The sequence below is a fragment of the Mirounga angustirostris genome, unplaced genomic scaffold, assembly GCF_029215605.1.
Source record: "Mirounga angustirostris isolate CCGP_5_RB_7025 unplaced genomic scaffold, mMirAng1.0.hap1 SCAF_1, whole genome shotgun sequence".
Taxonomy (NCBI): domain Eukaryota; kingdom Metazoa; phylum Chordata; class Mammalia; order Carnivora; family Phocidae; genus Mirounga; species Mirounga angustirostris.
Window position 1 is genome coordinate 95,705,905 of NW_026991709.1, and position 16,601 is coordinate 95,722,505.

The window sequence follows — 16,601 nt, forward strand, 5'->3', positions numbered from 1 at the left end:
CTCTCAGCTTTTCCCCATTGAGGATGATACTCGCTGTGGGTTTTTCATAGATGGATTTTATGAGCTTGAGGAATGTTCCCTCTATCCCTATACTCTGGAGAGTTTTAATCAGGAAAGGATGTTGTATTTTGTCAAATGCTCTTTCTGCATCATTTGAGAGGACCGTATGGTTCTTCTCCCTCCTCTTATTAATGTGTTCTATCACATTGATTGATTTGCCAATGTTGAACCACCCTTGCATGCCGGGGATAAATCCCACTTGGTCATGGTGGATGATCCTTTTAATGTATTGTTGGATCCTATTAGCTAGGATTTTGTTGAGGATTTTGGAATCCATATTCATCAGGGATATCGGTCTGAAATTCTCCTTTTTGATGGGGTCTTTGCCTGGTTTGGGGATTAAGGTAATGCTGGCCTCATAGAGTGAGTTTGGAAGTTTTCCTTCTGTTTCTATTTTTGGAAACAGCTTCAGTAGGATAGGTATTATTTCTTTGAATGTTTGGTAGAATTTCCCAGGGGATCCATCAGGCCCTGGACTCTTGTGTTTTGGGAAGTTTTTGATCACTTCTCCAATCTCGTTACTGGTTATTGGCATATTCACGTTGTCAGTTTCGTCCTGTTTCAGTCTTGGCAGCTTATAGGTTTCCAGGAAGGCCTCCATTTCATCCAGATTGCTCAGTTTATTGGCATATAGTTGTTGATAATAATTTCTAATAATTGTTTCTATTTCCTTGGTGTTAGTCGTGATCTCTCCCCTTTCATTCATAATTTTATTAATTTGTGTTTTTTCTCTTTTCTTTTGGATAAGTCTGGCCAGTGGTTTATCGATCTTATTAATTCTTTCAAAGAACCCCAACTTCTAGTTTCGTTGATCTGATCTACTGTGTTTCTGGTTTCTAATTCATTGATTTCTGCTCTAATTTTAATTATTCCTCTTCTAATGTGTGGCTTAGGCATCATTTCTTGCTTTTTCTCTAGTTCTTTAAGATGTAGAGTTAGTTGGTGAATTCGGGATTTTTCTATTTTTTTGAGTGAGGCTTGGATGGCTATGTATTTCCCACTTAGGACTGCCTTTGCAGTATCCCATAGGTTTTGGACCAATGTGTTTTCGTTCTCATCTGTTTCCATGAATTGTTTAAGTTATTCTTTGATTTCCTGGTTGACCCAGCCATTCTTGAGCAGAGTGGTCTTTAGCTTCCAAGTATTTGCATTTCTGCTCAATTTTTTCTTGTGATTGAGTTCCAGTTTTAGAGCATTGTGATCTGAGAATATGCAGGGAATAATCTCAGTCTTTTGGTATCGGTTGACACCTGATTTGTGACCCAGTATATGGTCTATTCTGGAGAAAGTTCCATGTGCGCTCTAGAAGAATGAGTATTCTGTTGTTTTAGGGTGGAATGTTCTATATATATCTATGAGGTCCATCTGGTCCAATGTATCTTTCAAAGCTCTTGTTTCCTTGTTGATTTTCTGCTTAGATGATCTGTCCATTGCTGAGAGTGGAGTATTGAGGTCTCCTACAATTAACGTATTGTTATCAATATGACTCTTTATTTTGGTTAACAGTTGGCTTATGAAGATAGCTGCTCCTATGTTGAGGGCATAGATATTTACAGTTGTTCGATCTTCTTGTTGGATAGACCCTTTAAGAATGATATAGTGTCCTTCTGTGTCTCTTATTACAGACTTTAGTTTAAAATCTAATTTGTCTGATATAAGAATTGCTACCCCAGCTTTCTTTTGAGGTCCGCTGGCATGGAAGACGGATCTCCATCCCTTCACTTTCAGTCTGGATGTATCTTTAGGTTCAAAATGAGTCTCTTGTAGGCAGCATATGGATGGGTCCTGTCTTTTTATCCAATCTGCAACCCTGTGCCGTTTTATGGGAGCGTTTAGGCCATTCACGTTGAGAGTGATTATTGAAAGATATGAATTAATTGTCATCATGTTGCCTGTGAAGACGTTGTTTTTATAGATTGTCCCTGTAAATTTCTGTTGTAGATCACTCTTGGGGTCTTTCTCCTTTTATAGAACCCCCCTTAGTATTTCTTGCAGGGCCGGCTTAGTGGTCACATATTCTTTCAACTTCTGCCGGTCGTGGAAGCTCTGCACCTCTCCATCCATTCTAAATGAAAGCCTTGCCGGATAAAGTATTCTTGGCTGCATGTTCTTCTCATTTAGTACCCTGAATATGTCTTGCCAGGCCTTTCTGGCTTGCCAGGTCTCTGTGGATAGGTCTGACATTATTCTGATGTTCCTCCCTCTGTACGTAAGGAATCTCTTCCCCCTAACTGCCCTTAAGATGTTTTCCTTGGTTCTAAGATTTGCAAGTTTTACTATTACATGCCAGGGTGTTGGCCTGTTTTCCTTGATCTTAGGAGGGGTCCTCTCTGCCTCTAGGATGCGAATGTTTGTTTCATTCCCCAGATTAGGGAAGTTCTCAGCTATGATTTGCTCAAATACATCTCCTAGTCCTCTCTCTCTCTCCACTCCCTCTGGGATTCCAATGATTCTGACATTGGAAAGCCTCATGGTGTCACTTATTTCTCTGATTCTATTTTCATGGATTCTGAGTTGTTTTTCCCTGGTCTCCTCTTTTCCCTTTTTATGGATTATGTTGTCTTCCAGGTCGCTTATTCGCTCTTCTGCCTCAGTTACCCTAGCTGTTAGATTATCTAGATTGGATTGGATCTCATTGATAGCATTTTTAAGTTCTGCCAATTCAGCTTTCATTTCTGCCCTTAGAGACTCTATGTTGCCATTAATTGATTTCTCCATTCTAGCCATTGTCTTCACAATTGCAAGCCTGAATTCCATCTCCGACATCTTAGTTATATCTGCATCCATTTGTAAATCTGCAGCATAAGTCATAATCTCTGAGTCTTTTCTATTTTGGGGGCTCCTCCTCCTAGTCATTCTGTTGATGGGTGTTTGAGGGAATGTATAGAGTCCAAATTATTGACCAGAACCCAAGCAATATGCACCTGTTTTCTTGGGACCTTAGGGTTGCTGGCCTCTTGTTTTCCCAGCCTGACTTCTGTGGGAGGGGCCTGCCGCGCTGTTATTCAGGCAACCCTGTTCGGGCCGAGTTGCCCTGCGCCCCTGTGGCGGGGGATGGGCTCAGTGAGAATCAGTTTTTGGGGCTTTTGTTCTCTGGCGGCTTTTCTGGCGGCTTTCCGCGTCTCTTCCGCAAGTCAGAGCAGAAGAGACCGTTTCCAACCCTCTGCCTCAGAGCAGAGATCGCAGTCTATTCTTCAGTGAGCTCTCCAGGCCACACTGTCTCTGTTTCTGTCCGTGCTGTTAGAAACTGCAGCAGCCTGGGTTGTGCGCTCCTCCGCAGCGCTCCCAGTCCTGCCTCCAGTTCGGAGCACGTCTCTGCCCTTCGTGCTCCTAAAATCGCCAGCCGCCCCCAGGTCGCACGCACGCGACCCTGCCACTCCGGGTTTCCATCCTGGGGGCTGCCCTAACGTCCTTTACCCACCACTACCGGTCTGTGAGTCTGTGCCCATCTGCAGCACGCGAGGCTGTCGCTCACCGGTGGTGTAGGATCCCCATGTCCAGGCACCCTCCCGCTGCCGTTTATCCTCTGATATCTGCCCGCGGAATCACAGCTCCCTGCTTCGTACCTCACATCCAACCGCCTGCGATATTCTATTTGTAGAGATCCAGATCTTCTTACACCTCAGGCTGGTTTCATGGGTGTTCAGAGTGGTCCAGTAGATATCCAGCTCAATTCCGGGAACCAGTTGAAATAGGGTCCCCTACTCCTCCATCCTCTTTCCCCCTCCTCGCATCCTTATTTTCTATAAGCTAAATACTCTCCATGTACTTAACCTTTCCTCTTACATCTTACTTAAAAAGTTGTTTGCTCTTCTCTTTGTATGCTCTTATCTAAATTCCCTTTATGGAAATATTTTTTTCCAAAAGCTGCAAGTAAACGTCTGTGGGAGCTGAAATGTGAGATATATGTCTGGTGGCAGCCCTCATCAGTGCCATATCAGACGACACACGATCAGCTGGATTTGATTTGAGCTCCACAGATGGAGTTGTTCTTTCTTTCATTTCCTGAGACGTTTTTGGTTTCTTCTTTTGGTACCTTGCTATTTCCTCTGATATTACCAAATTTTAATAATTTTGGCAGCGTCCAGTTGACTGGGCTTTCTTTTATTGGGAAAGTTTTGGTTATTGTTTTTTGCATAACAAGGGGGAGAATGCAGCTGCTGTTATAAACATCTGTTTCAGAAGGTAAGAATGGTGTTACTCACCCACGCCATCTCCTTAGACACACGGTCTGGGAAAAGGACATAGGTTCCTTCAGAAAAGCTGAGATATATGCCACATGGTAAATTAACCTCTCTGGAGGAGAGATTGGGAGAAATGGTCTGGAGGAAAGCCCACCAGTGGCTTTTCTTTGAGTGAAAGGGCGGAATCCTGTCTGGTTCATCTGCACTGATGTTAGTTCCTTCCATTTGCTAGCCTATGAGAGAGACAACCAGCACCAAGATGAGGCAGAAGATGACCCAGAGAATGGACATGAGCCTCAGGATCAGGGGCCCCACGAAACCGATCCGGAATCTGAGGCAGATGTAAGTGTCCTCTCTTTTGGTCACGACACTTGGAAACCCCCAAAGCGGAAAGGAAACTTGAAGGTTTGCCTGACGCCAGGCCTCTGGCTCCAGCTCTGGCTCCAGATGTGTCTGTTACTTGGTCAGTGCCAGAGGAAGGTGGCTTGCATAATTACATGAGCAGTGTTGTTAACTGTAAACCGGGGGCATGTGTGTGTGATGAGACCGGCTCAAAAGTTGTTCTGGGAAAACATAAAAGGAGTTTCCCTTTGCCAACTTTAATAAAATTAAAACTGAGAAAAGCAAAATTGAGAGGCATTGAAATATGTAGTCATTCTGAAAGATGGAAAAAAAAAAAAAGCAAGTGTGGGAGTTAGAGAACCGGAGAAAGGAAATGGACCATTATGGAGCCTGTTGAACAGTCCACTAGCGCGTTATGTATGTCTTGTGACTCTGTCATCTCCCACCAGTCAGGCCCAGCAGTCAGGGGCCATTTTAATCAATATGTGGATGGATAAGGATGCGTGGCTTGAGAAGTAAAAGAAAAATCTGCTCAGGTGCCATGGTGCTATAGAAAAATTAGAATATAAATTGGTAGAGACCTACTAACCGAGAGTGTTCTTTGGGTTTACCGAAGGACCCTGGACTCTCAGTTCAGCTTCCGTTAAGTGTTCTGTTGGTGACCCTGGAGGCATCGGGAGGCTCCTGCAGGCATTACCGTATCTGCCCAGCTTGGGCTTTAAACTCTGAATCTTTATGAGAACATGTATTATTTTGAAAGGTGCTTCGGGAGTTTGAGTGGAAAATAGAGATAATTCTCAAGTTGATCATATGAAGGGCATTTGTTGAACCCCGTCACTGAGAGCTGCCGGAGCAGGGTTAGGGAGGGATTTTTCAAGATATACTGCCGGAGACTGGGTTAGCCCCTTCTTGTCTCCTTCACAGCCCCTTTCTTAGGTTCTTTCCAGTGGGGCCTTCTCACTCTTCGACGGTTGTCCACCCACTTAACGTGAGAAATCACTGGCAGAGGAAGGTTTGTCTGTATAAAAATCAACATACTCATGAAAGAAGTTACAATTTGCCTATCTAAATCTCTCATTTTAATGATTTCTCCTACTTGGTCTTTCGGCTTTTATTAGCTGTTTTTCTTGTTGTCTATTTAGTTATGCTCACATTTCTTGTGACAGAATTTGGAGGACTGTTTTGGAATTGCTTGCAGAAAACAAGTGCTGTTTGTATTGCATTCTGATTCATTCAGCCTCTGACAAATAAAGCAAGTTTTCTCTTTTGACAGTGGGATGTGTACTTGCGAGTCCTGGCAAGGATGGATCTGCACAATCTGGTGGAGGACGATTTCATTTTCTGCCAGTGTGTGTGTGGCCTTTCAAATGAAATTAAGTTTGATCCTGGATTTTGAAGTAGTGGTTGCTTTTTATTAAAATTTTGCAGAGGGCAGCTGTAGAGGATATAAACCCAGCAGATGACCCTAATAATCAAGGCGAAGATGAATTTGAGGAAGCTGAGCAGGTGAGAGAAGAAAATTTGCCAGATGAAAATGAAGAGCCAAAACAAAGTAATCAAAAGCAAGAGAATGCAGAGATGGAGGAGCATTTGGTGGTAAGCAGACGCTAGTGCAGAGGGTGGTTTTAACTTGGGCATCTTAAGAACTGCCTGGTTTATGCAAAAAGTTAGTCCTAACGCACGCTGACAGAAGGTTCGCCTCTTTGGTTGGGGTTTAGGCCATTATGTGAAACGATATGCCCCCACTCAGAGAGAGAGGGTAACACACCTCCTAGGTTTTGTGTTGGAAAGGATTATTCATCATTTCCTGGCCACTGATGCATTGCAAGTACATTTTTTATGGCTGCGAGCTTGCTCTTTGTCTCGGTGTACTGTAAAACACATCTCCAGTGTTCAGTAACCTGAGCTTCCCCTTTTGTTTCAACAGATGGCAGGAAACCCAGACCAGCAGGAGGATAATGTTGACGAGCAGTACCAGGAAGAGGGAGAGGAGGAGGTAGGGAGGCGGAATGCAGGAAACTCGTCAGGATGCTTGGTGCATCGCACTCCCCTTAAGTGGCGGCATCGGCTTTGACACGCCTTCTGTAGACACCTTCAGAAAGACATAGGCGGGATGAGAGAGGGTGCTTGCAAGAGGAAATGGACCGTGGAAGTAGAGACATTTGGTTAGGAGGGGACAAAAACAGGGTCATAAAATCCTTCCTTCTGGTTCTCATTAGAAATTTTGAACTGAAAGAAGACATTTGGCCTTCTAGGAATGGTGGACTTAGGTCTATGTGATCTCTGTAAGAATATTTTCTCCTGTTTCTTTCCCTCATAAAAGGTAGAAGAACAAAGCTTTGCCTATTGAGGGGGGTCTGGAATGACCCCTGTAACTTGCTCTGTAGACATTGCCACAGTTCTGCCTCACAGCGGTATCCGGCCCCACAGTGTCCGTCAGAATACACTTAACGCCTTCCAAAAAAGTTTTTGAGTCTCTACTTTTTGCCTGTCTTACCTCCTAAGAATTTAGTGTCATAATGAAATTTAACAATAAAGAAAAGGAAAAAAACGTAAGAAGCTCAGTTGAATAAAATGCATTTGGGTGGAATTTCTTTTCTTTTTTTTAAAGATTTATTTTATTTTAGAGAGAGAGAGCATGGGGTGGGGAGGAGCAGAGGGAGAGGGAGAGAGAATCTCAAGCAGACTCCATGCTGAGCGTGTAGCCTGACACAGGGCTCGATCTCACAACCCTGAGATCATGACCTGAGCCAAAATCAAGAGTCGGCTGCTTTAACCAACTGCACCACCTAGGCACTCCATGGGTGGAATCAATCTTTCTTTCTTTCTTTCTTTCTTTCTTTCTTTCTTTCTTTCTTTCTTTCTTTCTTTCTTTCTTTTCTTTTCTTTTCTTTCTTTCTTTCTTTCTTCTTTCTTTCTTTCTTTCTTTCTAGATTTGATTTATTTATTTGTTAGAAAGAGAGAGAGAGAGTGAGCACAAGCAGGAGGAATGGCAGGCAGAGGGAGAAGCAGGCTCCCCACCGAGCAAGGAGCCTGATGCGGGGCTTGATCCCAGGACCCTGGGGATCATGACCTGAGCTGAAGTCAGATACTTAACCGACTGAGCCACCCAGGCATCCCTCCATGGGTGGAATTTCTTAAATTTCATTTTAGTTTACTTTTTATTGTAAACTTCTGGCAGATTATTGTTAATTAGATTCAAGGAGCACCTATCATGGTGACACATCTGTGTAAGTGATGGATGAATGCGAATGGTTGAAGCTGGTTAGTCACAGTGCTCTGCTGTGTGGACCACTGAAGCTCCATACCTAGGGATATGCTCTGAATGAGGCCCTGTGTTTAGTCTGTCTCTGGCCCAGTAAAGCTCTGGTTCAGAGGGGTTTGTCAGCCAGGCTTCCTGCCGACATGGGGCTTTAGCCCCAAGGGGGACTGCATGAATGGATGGACAGATACCCCCACCCCTGGGAACCCTGCTCAGAATACATGTGCTACTATACTCGTGTGCGTAGTTCCCTGCGTTTTCAGTTTTGTTGAATTTGTCCTCCACTTCTCAGAGCTAATGCTAAAATTTGCACTTATACCAGAGAAACAGAAAGGGATGTTGCTCTTTACAGCCATTGGCAATGTATAGCTCTAGTCATGGGCACTCTGGCTTGATCTTTTTATTCTTTCTCTGTTCTCATCCTGCTGTTCATCCTGATCAAGATCCTGAGCTGTGGTATCACAAGAGAGCATTAGGAAAACTGGAAGCCTTGAATATTAAGACATTTTGCAAGAAAAAGGTATTCATCTGGACTTGTCTTGTAACAGGATGTCTGGACAAATATTATTGTTTCATTATGTCAGATGTCACATTATCTGTGAGGGATTAAAAGAGAGGAGGTTCACCTTGGCTTCTTTTTAAAAATGCAGAAGGGTAAACATAAAATTTTAATCCGTATTTACTGATTACTTTTTTACCTTCATATTATGTCAGTTAAAGTGGAGAGAGCACTCCTGTGATCCAAGCGGGGTCAAGGATAGGGAAAAAACAAAGAGACAGGAAGGGAAGAGAGTGGTGACAGGCTGAGGTGAGGACTGCTGCTCTTCGTGTCCCTCAGGTCGGCTGAGCCCACCGGAGCCCTTTTTTCTCCCCGCAGCAGGGCCTGCGTCTCTTTCTCTGGTTCCCTGCTCTGAATTCCTGTCTGGCGTCTCTGCCCCTCTTTCGGACCTCCTCTTGCGTAGGCTCGAGGTCGTGCACCCTGCCATGTAGGAGTGCTCTCAGCCTGCCTTTCTCCTTCCTCGGGTGACTCCCCTCTCTGCCCCTGAGTGGCCCTTACACAGACTGTGGTGCTTCCTCGGGCAGTTCCTGCGATGCTTAGCTATTGGATCTTCCCACCTTTTCCCATTGTTCCCAGTTCTTCCCTGGAGGAGGGAGTGGTTCCCGAATACCATTTAAGGACTAGTAATAGAGACGAAGTTCTCACCAGACTGCAGCAAAATGAGAAAGAAAGGAATGCAATACGTGAGAACCCATTTCATGTTTATAAGTGATGCACGTGAGACATTTGTGGGACACTCCGAAAGCCATGCAGGGCCGTGTCATACATGTCCTTCTTCTCTGCATTGAGCCTCAGAGTACACCGACTACAGGCCCATTGCTGTCGTTGCTTCCCCTCCCATGAGTCCCACGTCACCTGACTTCCATCAGCATTTGCTCCTAGGGAGGAAATGCATCTTGCTGGGGTCCTCCCATCAGACTTGTGACTTGAGCTCAGACAGTGGGACCCGAGATAAGTGGGCTTTTTGGACATTTGCACTATCCCTGCCTTCTTTTATCTTAGTTCAATAGCGTTACCCTTCTATGACATAAAAACGATGGGTATGAACAAGTGTTCACGGCTCACTGCTTGGGACATTCATGTGGGCATCCCATCCCCGTGTTGCTTACTTTCCAGATTTTTTTTTTTAATTAAAGATTTTATTTATTTATTTGAGAGAGAGAGAGAGAGAGAGAGAAACAGCATGAGAGGGGATAGGGTCAGAGGGAGAAGCAGGCTCCCCGCCGAGCCGGGAGCCCGATGCGGGACTCGATCCCAGGACTCTGGGATCATGACCTGAGCCGAAGGCAGTCGCTTAACCAACTGAGCCACCCAGGTGCCCACTTTCCAGATTTTTTATCTACTTACGAGCAAACAAGACAAATTAATGGCATTGCCAGAAAGTGCTATGGGTGCTTAAAAGTGGTTTAAATGTTCAAAAAGATATATGTTACATAGATAGATAGATAGGTAAGCTTGAAAACTCTGAGTGCTCATTTTCTCCAAATACAGTTGAAAATAGGTGGATCTGCACACTCGTGGGAGAGCACACACAGGGTCGCTCAGCTGCTGGTAGGGGGACCGCCAGCCTGTGAGTCACCACAGCACGGAGTTGGTGAGGTGCACAGCTCCTGCTAACTGAGACTCAGCCAGCTATGGTGTCCCTCACGAGAGCTGCTGGTGCCGAAGGCCTTTCCTTTGTCCCACTCCATCCACATCTGTAGATTCTAGCAATATGCACTACTTCAAGTTCAGTCTTCTGGTTCCTGTCTCATCCCATGACATCTTTGATGTGAAAGCCAAAGCCCATTTCGGACTCAGTAGATCCGTCTTATTTTGGCGATTAAACTTTGCTACATCACATAGGGACCATTTCTAAAATGCCTAAGACATTAGATTTCAGTGACTAAAAATGAGTAATGAGGAACAGTATTGGGAAATCTTTGACAAAATGTTTGCGTCAGCTTTATCAGGGTACTAAAGAGGGTCGAATGTGGAAGACATAACTGGTGTGTCTCCATTATAAAAGAGTAACATTTGGCTTCTGTTATTAGTCTAAGCATATCTGAAAATTAGAAACTCCGTATCATTTTGTTTCTTTTCAGTAATGCCTTTTAAGATGAGTTTGCATTACTTTGTTCCAAACACAAAGAATATATTACCAGAATAATAATGTATATCTATAAATTTGAAAATTACAAAATTTTCATTTGTGGGTTTCCTAGATTAAAGAGTAATTTACATCAGGGTTTCTTACCTCAGATTCTATTGACAATTGATAAACAACCCAAATTTTCTACAATAGATCTCCAGGGAAGAGAAGAAAGAATTTAGGTAAGGGTGTTTATCTCTCTAGCCAGAGACACTCTTAACCCTGCACTCACTGTCACTCAAGCTAGTAGCTCTCAGTTTTTGCTGTGGCTAAGAATCACCTTGGAGAGAGTGTGTGAAAGGTACAAATTCCTGGATCGGACCTTACCCTTGGAGATTTTGATCTTATCTGTGCTGGGGACTAGGAATCAGAGCTCCAGGAACACACTGTTTGGAGAAGCATTCCTAGAACAGGTGGCCACAGGTGGACTCGGGAAGTCTGAACCTCCTGAAAATTCTATGTTACATTATGTGTATCTGTGCCTATTTGCTTAAATTTGCATTTCTTCCCAAGGTCTTAAAAGGGTTTATGACTCCCCTCCCCCGCCACAAAATTAAAAATCACTGATTTTTATCAAACCCTTTTATTTTACAGATAAGAAATTTGAGCCTTAGAGAGGTTAGCTAAGTTTCTGAAAGTCATACAGCTTGTTATTTTTGCAACCATGATTAGAGCTCACCTAGATCTTTAACTTCCTTTTATAAGAAATGTGGGGGCTGTAGGAATGAGTTAGGTGATACCTCAGAGAAGCCAATGAATCCAGAGTGTGGGTCATTCTACAGGAAAACAAGTCAATAGCATTAAGGGAAAAAGAGGGGAGCAGAACTGCTGTTAGGTATAGCCTTTGTTTGGATGATGATTAGGCCAAACCAAATGTAAATAGACAGTTTTGGGGGTTTTTTGTTTTGTTTTTGTTTTTTGTTTTTTATTTTTATTTATTTGACAGAGAGAGAGAGCAATGAGCGGGATGGGGGCAGGGAGGAGCCAGAGGAGAGGGAAAAGCAAGCTCCCCACCGAACAGGGAACCTGATGTGGGGCTCCATCCCAGGACTCTGGGATCATGACCTGAGCCAAAGGCAGATGCTTAACCAACTAAGCCACCCAGGTGTCTGACATGTTGATAATCAGGAAAATATTAAGTCAGAACTAGACATTAGATGATACCATGGGATTATTTATCAGGCGTGATAATGGCATTGTGGTTCTATAAGAAAAAATCCATTGTTTTTAGGGATACATACTGAGATGGGTAAGGATGAAATTACATGATATCTAGAATTTTTAAGAATAGGTCATCAAAAAAAAAAAAAAACACACTGATAGGTGATGCAAGGGTGGCAACATTGAGCTAACTTTTGAACCTTGGTAATGGCTGTAAGGAGTTCCTGAATTATTTGCTTTATTTGTATGTGCTGGCAAATTTTCATAATAGATTTTTATACAGCTAGCATTTGGGAGCCATGGTTTAAATCCAGGTCTCTCTAAATCTACAGCCTGTGTTAGGGTTTGGCAGATTATAGGCCTCGGTCCATTTTGTAAGTCAGGTCTCATTGGAACATGGCTTTTTGTTTACGTATTGTCCAAGGCTGCTTCTGCACCCCAACGGTAGGGTTGAGTAGCTGCTCCAGAGACTTTATGGCTGAGCAAGCCTGAATATTTACTAAGTCTGGCCTTTTATAAAAAAAAAAAAATCTGTGGACCCTGGTTTATACATTCTTTCCCACCATATTGCAGTTTCAAGGCAGTTCCTTCCCAACCCCAACTAAACCAAGTTTGGTGTTCACTAGTATATTTTCATTATTAAGACTACATAAGACGTGCCTTTGTTCACTGAAATTGATGGGGATACTTCGGCAATTTAACGATGTTTCAATTAGTGAGGCTTTAATATATGTAGTCTGAAATTAGTAATGCAGTGTTTTCATCTCAAGTGTTGTCATGAGATTCTTTGACAAAGGGCAGAAGAGATGTCACGGACCACTGATAAGAGCCTGTAGGTGAGACTAGGGTGTCTTCTCTTTAGCTCGCACCACTGGGACATGTGAATACAAAAAAAGCCTTATGCCACCGTCCCCAGAATGTATTTATTTGGTTCTATTGTAGTTCAGGGGCTGTGAGTCAGGCTGACGTTGGGCTGATTAGAAGAGGTTCAATAAAGCTGGGCTTTGTCTAGGCCTCTTTGAAGGGTCATCTTTGTCAGCTCTTAACAAGCCAGGTTCCTACCAAAGCTCGTGTGGTGGGTTGTGGTTCATTCCTCTCACACCTGGGCTGGACACTTTGAGGCAGCCTTAATTTGTTCCTCTTTAAGTGTAACACCTGTGTGCTTTCCTTCCCTTGCCCATTTCTGGGATTTTTAACACCCCCTTCCCCACCTCCACCCCCAAACTGGTAATTCTGTGTGTTATTCAGGAAGACCTACTCTTATACCACTGTCCTAGGACAGGTCAGGTTTTCTTTTAGTCCCAGGACACTACTTGATGCTTAATGGATGAGCAGCAATTTTTTTGAAATTCAAGTGACTTCAATCTTTTGGCATGCGTACGGTTTTCAAAATAGTTAAGTTAGAAAATATATTTTACCTTGTATTTTTGTGGAATGTAATCACTAAATAGAGGTTATTTTGCAAAAATATTTGGGTACTTTCTTTGATTTACATTTTGAAAAAAATAATTGGGATCAGTGACAGACACGTAATAGTAATAGCACACACAAAAGAAAACTACTTGAAACAGAAATGTCATGTTAGAACATTGAAGAGATGTAGGGATTTGGGGCAGTTTAGTAACTATTTCATGAAGAAATTGAAATGATTGTGTTCTATGTTCTAGATATTTTAGCCAGAGAACTTTATTCTTAATTATAGGATTATATATATACATTTTCTCTGTTTTCTACTACATCATGTATAGGTAATGGTGTCTGTTTTCTGTGCCTTTACAGAGCAGGTATTTTTTGCATTGATTCACTTATTCATTCATTGACTGATGCATTCACCAGTATTTATTAAGCAATTGCCATGTGCCAGGTACACATCTAGGTACTAAAGACAGTTGAGTAAGACAGATGGTTCCTGTCATCCTGGAATTTACATTCTGTCAGAGCCTTCAGACTTCTGCAGTTCTCGCATCTTTAGGTTGGCCTGTTAAACTGCTCCCATTTTAATTTTATAAGCTGAATTTCCTCAGGTGTTATACTTGCAGGGTTAACACTTATTTAAAGAAATGAGAAATTCAGACACAAAAGTCCTAGCTCTGAATCAATGGCATTGATTTTTTGTAGGAGGTGTATCATACATCTCTTCGTAGCTAATAGACAAGTTAAATCTTTGACTCAAAAAGACTTGTTTTTTTTCAAATTTATTTTTAGTTTAATTTTGTTTCTGCTATTTTTAATGAGCTGTTTGGAGACCAAAATATGTCGTTGCAAGTGTTTAAATGATAAAAAGGGTCACCTAGTATCTCTGGTTTCTTTCAGGTTCAGGAAGATTTGACTGAAGAGAAAAAAAGGGAGTCGGAGCATAATGCTGAAGAGACCTATGGTGAAAATGAGGAGAACGTACGTATGGGCCGGAGGTGGCGCCTGCTCGTGTGCGCGTGCGTGGGAGACGCGTCTGCCCAGTGGGGTCGAGACACCAGCGGGCACGTCTCAGGTGCCGAGCAGTTTCACGGGCCAACCTAGAGTTAGGAAAGCCTGTGGCGACGTGAAGATTAGGGAAGACTAGCGCCATGGCCTGCGGAACTTACTCCTCCGGTCGCTTCCTTTCTCTAAAAATGAGGGACTTCACTTTTTTTCTGAAGGGGGGAATTATTTGTATCGCTAGCTCTACACCCTACCTCTTCGTTTCCCCTTTTTCTTTTACCTTTAAGGCCGATGAAAAAAACAATGATGGCGAAGAACAAGAAGTTCGAGATGACAACCGCCCCAAAGGCCGAGAGGAACCCTATGAGGAGGAGGACGAGGAGGAAGAGGACGGGGCCGCCGCTGCGGGGAAATCGCGGCCCAGAGCGGAGATGTAGCGGCGCCCGACCGCGCGGACGGTGCGCCGCCAACCGAGTCTTTCCGAGCTGCTCAGAAACAAGTCCGCCTACTGAACTCTGGGATATGTAATTACAGAATTAAGAATTTAGGCTTTTTTTAACTTTTGTATTAGAAGTGCTCAGACGTTTGTATGAATATATTTTGATAACCTGGGTTAGAGCTTCTTTTGTATTCAAGCTGCACACGAGCACGAAGACAGACGATAAAGCAACCCTTAGCCTTTGAATCTCATTTTGCATAGATTACGTGATGCTGGGAAGGGCACCGGTTTTGTATATTTCAGCTTCTTGCTTCTCTATCTTCTCGTTTCCGGGTGTTCTGTTGTTTGCCTTTGATAAGATACAGGATTTCAAACAGGGAATACTGCAAAATGCCGCGTAGCCTTTAAGGAGAATGGCCGGTGTCTTAACTGCTGCCTTTCTGAGGTTCTTGTGTATAGTTCGGATGGGATTTTCACCCCTCTGTCTCTCGAATAAGATCCACGTACAGACTGACATAAATTGGAAAGGCATTTTGGTTATAAAGGCAGTTTTTCAGGCTTCTCCTATCAGTTAGAAAAATGTCTGGCTTTACTTCAAATCACAGCTGTTCTCGAATTAGATTTTAAAATGAGATGGTACTAAAACTCATGACACAGCCTTCTGGACCTTGATATTCCAGTCTTCAAACAAGGTAGGACACATCAGTGTATTAACCTTCTGAAGGACTGACGCCTTGTTTAGTAACTAATTTAGTGTGTGGGGGTGCTCTTTTCTACGTGAGCACCCATTCAGTTCTTTTTTTTCTGAAATCGTCTCGTGATATCCTTGTTTCAATATCTAGTTCTCTACAGTAATACAGATTTCCCCCATAAGCTCTGTTCCTCAATATGTAATCACTTTGATGACAAGTATGAATATGAAGGCATTCCAAATTATACAGTTGAATAGGGTTATTTTTCGAAAACTATACAGTGAAATACCCATGGTGATATGATAGACCATCATGACTTTTGTGTTTGCTGGGATCGGAGCCTGTGTTATGCCCATGTATGGCATTTTAATGACTGCAAAAGTCCCCTAAAATAAAAAAATTAAAAATCAAAAATTTCTTTTGGGATCAAGACATATTTGTCTCTCTACATAAAGATTTTTAAATATATAGAATTAGGTTATATAATTCATATGTGTGTGGTTTTGTAATAATACTCAAATTAATAAGGACATTTAATTTCTACCATTGTTGTATGAATGTAATGTTAGTTTTTAATAACCACACTCATGTATGATTTTGATTATCCCAGTGGAGTGATTATGTATGTATGCATAGGAATGTTTTGTTCAAATGTATTTTGGATTTTCAATAATCATAAATCGAATTTTACCTTTATGTATAAAAACCCTTTATGTAATGTAAAATGTATAATATTGTACATAATATTCAGAATACAATTATTTTGGTAAATTAGTTTGTATTTTTAATGTCCCAGTTGCAGTATTTAATTATTTGAACCATATTGAAACTTCGTAATAGTCAATAAAGCTATAAAATGTGGTAAATCTCTTGAAGTCTGTGATTTCTTATTAGTTTCTGATCCTATTGTTCAGTCCTCTTTTATATAAGGAGAAATTTTAGGAGGTACCAGTATAGATTAATGAATTATAAAATGCCTTTCCAACCTTTTCCTACTTTCCTTATCTCTCTCTCTCTCTCTTAACTGGATTGGTACTTGATTTTCTTTCCCCCTCTCCTAAAGAAAGAGCTAAGAATTGTCATTTTATGTGAGCTAGTTCTTGGGGAAGAAAATATAAATAGATAGAGAAATGTAAGAGACTGTCATGTGAGCACACACGAAACAAGGAAACACATTTTAAATTCCCCCTAGGAAAGCAACCAGCCCAAACCATTCTACTCTGTATGGCACCAAGTGTTTAGAAGAGAACTAAGCAGTCAGAGTTGAGCTATATTAATGAGATGTGCAGAAATAAAATGTCACTTGTATTTATCTTGCCAATTAATCTGTGACTTTTGGTGCAGTCAATAAAT

General features: G+C 42.2%; 1 protein-coding gene across 7 annotated transcripts in view; it reads left to right on the forward strand.

Moving 5' to 3' along the window:
* GOLIM4 (golgi integral membrane protein 4) overlaps positions 1-16,118 on the forward strand; it is an 84,179-nt gene extending 68,061 nt beyond the window's left edge. For all 7 annotated transcript variants that reach the window (XM_064585721.1, XM_064585707.1, XM_054504333.2 and 4 more), the window contains 5 exons: positions 4,477-4,586; positions 6,015-6,182; positions 6,514-6,582; positions 14,013-14,093; positions 14,405-16,118. In XM_064585721.1, coding sequence (XP_064441791.1) covers positions 4,477-4,586; positions 6,015-6,182; positions 6,514-6,582; positions 14,013-14,093; positions 14,405-14,554 — 578 coding nt within the window. In that variant the 3' untranslated portion in view covers positions 14,555-16,118. The remainder of the gene's footprint in view (positions 1-4,476; positions 4,587-6,014; positions 6,183-6,513; positions 6,583-14,012; positions 14,094-14,404) is intronic.
* The last annotated feature ends 483 nt before the right edge of the window (positions 16,119-16,601 follow it).